This window comes from Charadrius vociferus, unplaced genomic scaffold, assembly GCF_000708025.1.
Source record: "Charadrius vociferus isolate BGI_N301 unplaced genomic scaffold, ASM70802v2 scaffold111, whole genome shotgun sequence".
NCBI lineage: Eukaryota > Metazoa > Chordata > Aves > Charadriiformes > Charadriidae > Charadrius > Charadrius vociferus.
Window position 1 is genome coordinate 3,855,146 of NW_009647046.1, and position 2,991 is coordinate 3,858,136.

The following is a 2,991-nucleotide window of genomic DNA, read 5'->3' on the forward strand; positions in this document are numbered from 1 at the left end:
GTCTTGGCTGGAAGTGTCTTTCCAGGCTTGCCAGCCTCTGCCTGGTCCTCCTCTCTTCTGAAATGGGGCTCTGGAGTGTGTGACTGGGGTCCATATGGTTATAGCTGATGGACCTGCACTGTGGGAGGGCGTTTGCTGGTACCCCTGGCAGTGGGACACTTGGGTCCTTCTTGGCAGTCCTTGCTCAACCCTTGACTTCTCTGTTGGGTTGCAGACACCGAGACGACCTGTGAAGAAGCTCCATGAAGGTGACCAGCCATGCAATGTTCCTGGAAGGCTGTCCTCCTACTAGCCTTGGCATCCATTGCAATCCAGTACACAGCAATCCGGACCTTCACGGCCAAGTCCTTCCACAGCTGCCCCATCCCCAACCCCGTGAACTGCAGCCTGAGCCAGGACACTGATGCGGCTGACAGGCTGTGTGACGAGAGCCCCACTTTCACATATAACCTCTCCAGGAAGACGCACATCCTCATCCTCGCCACCACCCGCAGCGGCTCCTCGTTTGTTGGGCAGCTGTTTAACCAGCACTTCGATGTCTTCTATTTATTTGAGCCCCTCTACCATGTCCAGTACACCCTGATCCCAAAGTTGACCCAGAGCAAGAGTACAACGGACAGGCGGGTCATGCTGGGGGCCAGTCGAGACCTGCTGAGGAGCCTGTACGACTGCGACCTCTACTTCTTGGAGAACTACATCAAACCCCAGCCCGTCAACCACACCACTGACCGCCTCTTCCGCAGGGGAGCCAGCAAAGCCCTGTGCTCCCCACCTGTCTGTGAGTCCCTGGGAGCTGTCGATCTCCACCTGGAGGAGGGAGACTGCGTGAAGAAGTGCGGTACCTTGAACCTGACGCTGGCCACCGAGTCCTGCAGAGATCACGGGCATGTGGCCATCAAAACTGTGCGGGTGCCCGAGGTCAGCGACCTCCGGGCCCTGGTGGAGGACCCGCGGCTGAACTTGAAGGTCATCCAGCTGGTGAGGGACCCCCGTGGAATCCTGGCGTCCCGGAGTGAGACTTTCCGGGACACCTACCGGCTGTGGAGGATCTGGGATGGCACTGGCAGGAAGCCGTACAACCTGGACGTGACCCAGCTCACCACGGTGTGCGAGGACTTCTGGAACTCTGTGTCCACCGGCCTCAACCGGCCGCCATGGCTCAAGGGCAAGTACATGCTGGTGCGGTACGAAGATCTGGCCAGGAACCCCATGAAAAAGACCGAGGAAATCTATGATTTCCTGGGCATCCCCATGGACAGCAATGTCGAGCGCTGGATACAGAACAACACCCGAGGAGACAGGTCCTCCTCCAAACACAAGTACGGGACGGTGCGCAACTCGGCGGCAACGGCGGAGAAGTGGCGGTTCCGGCTGTCCTACGAGATCGTGGCGTTCACCCAGCACGCCTGCCAGCAGGTGCTGGCCCAGCTCGGCTACAAAACAGCCAGCTCTGAGGAGGAGCTGAAGAACCTCTCCATCAGCCTGGTGGAGGAGAGAGACTTCCTGCCCTTCTCCTAAGGCAGCCCCCGTGGGGGCCCGGTTTTGATACGGATTGTTTCTAACTGTTGCCTTATTTTATTTTCTTTTGTTTGTCGTCCCCCCCCTTTCTCTTTCTTGTCTTTTTCTCTCCAAAATTTGCACTAAACCTTGAGCGGGAATCTCAACAGAGTCCAGGGGAAGCGATTGCTGCCCCTCAGCACGTTTTGGACGCAAGAGGAGTCGGGTCTCTCCAAGCAAGAGCTAGAACTGTGGATGGGTAACAATGTTTACAAAACACACAAAAATGTATAAAGCAACCTTCAAGCTTTCCAAACCGAAGGGTACCTGGGGTACTGTACTTTTGCACTGTTTACTTTTACAATGTAAGAGGTAAATATAAATATAATTTATGAATGGTGTTGTCCCCTCCAGAGTAACTCCCCTGGCCCCCGATGAGCAGGTTAGACTGGAAGCTGAATGTCGAACAACCTTCTTGTTTTTGATCTCAGTGCGACACGTCTGTTTGTTTTAAGTCCTCTTGTTGGGCTGGGCAGTTGGTCAGCTGCTCCTACATGGTTGTTTGGTGACACCTGTGATATTTCTTTGTGCCAAAAACCCACAAAAGAAAAAAAAAAAAAAATGGGTGGGGGTGGGGAAGTGATTGGGTGGTTTGGTAAAAGCCCAACACATTTAATGCTTTATTTCTGTGTTTTCTGTAAATAAAAGTGCAATAAAACTGACCTGGGGGTGAACTTCTACTGAAAGACCTCAGTGACTGAACCAGGGTGGACACACAACCAGCAGCTCCTGGCCTGCCTGGCTCGTACGAGGCTGGGAACGGGTCAGGGCAGGGCTGGCGGGGGAGCCACACCAGAGCCCCCCAGGGTGGCAGGGAACTGCCGTCACCTCCTTCGGCACTTGCATGTTTGCATCCGAACTGTGTCAAAACGCAAGTAGTTTAGTCAAAAGTGAGAATCTGTGGCTGTTTTGCAGACCTGAGAAGCTTGTTGGCCTGCATGGGGGGGACGGGACTTGCCGAAGTGCCTGGCTGCAGAGTGCTCATGGCACCGGCACGGTGAGCCCGGTCCCATCAGGCTGCCCCTCGTTGCCCCCCACACCCCCACCATGTCTGACGCTGTCGATGCCAGCGTCGGCGTGCCCTGCCCTGGAGGACCAGAGAAAAGCGCTCAAGTTCAGGCTGTAAAACTGCAAACAAGGAAACACGAAGATGGTTCTGGCAATGCACAATTTGGCCCTGAAGCTCGAGGCACCTCGTGGGCACCGAGCGAGGCCCTGCCATGCCGTGCTGGGCCTGTGGGCTGAGCAGGGCAGCGACAGCCGGACGGGCAGGCCGGGCATGCAGGGCGGGAGCGGTACGGTGCTGCAGCGGAGCACCAAGAGCCCCACGCGAGACTTTGCCAGTCTGTTTGGAACATCCCATCAGCTCCTCTGACACAGCTGGTACAGAGTCCTCCAAACAGTCCAGCCCTCCCAGCACGTCCCACAGACGGG

General features: G+C 56.1%; 1 protein-coding gene across 1 annotated transcript; it reads left to right on the forward strand.

Moving 5' to 3' along the window:
* The first annotated feature begins 258 nt into the window (after positions 1-258).
* On the forward strand, positions 259-2,235 carry CHST1 (carbohydrate (keratan sulfate Gal-6) sulfotransferase 1). The gene has a single exon (XM_009895677.1). The coding sequence runs from the start codon at positions 259-261 to the stop codon at positions 1,516-1,518; it is 1,260 nt and encodes a 419-aa protein (XP_009893979.1). The 3' UTR covers positions 1,519-2,235.
* The last annotated feature ends 756 nt before the right edge of the window (positions 2,236-2,991 follow it).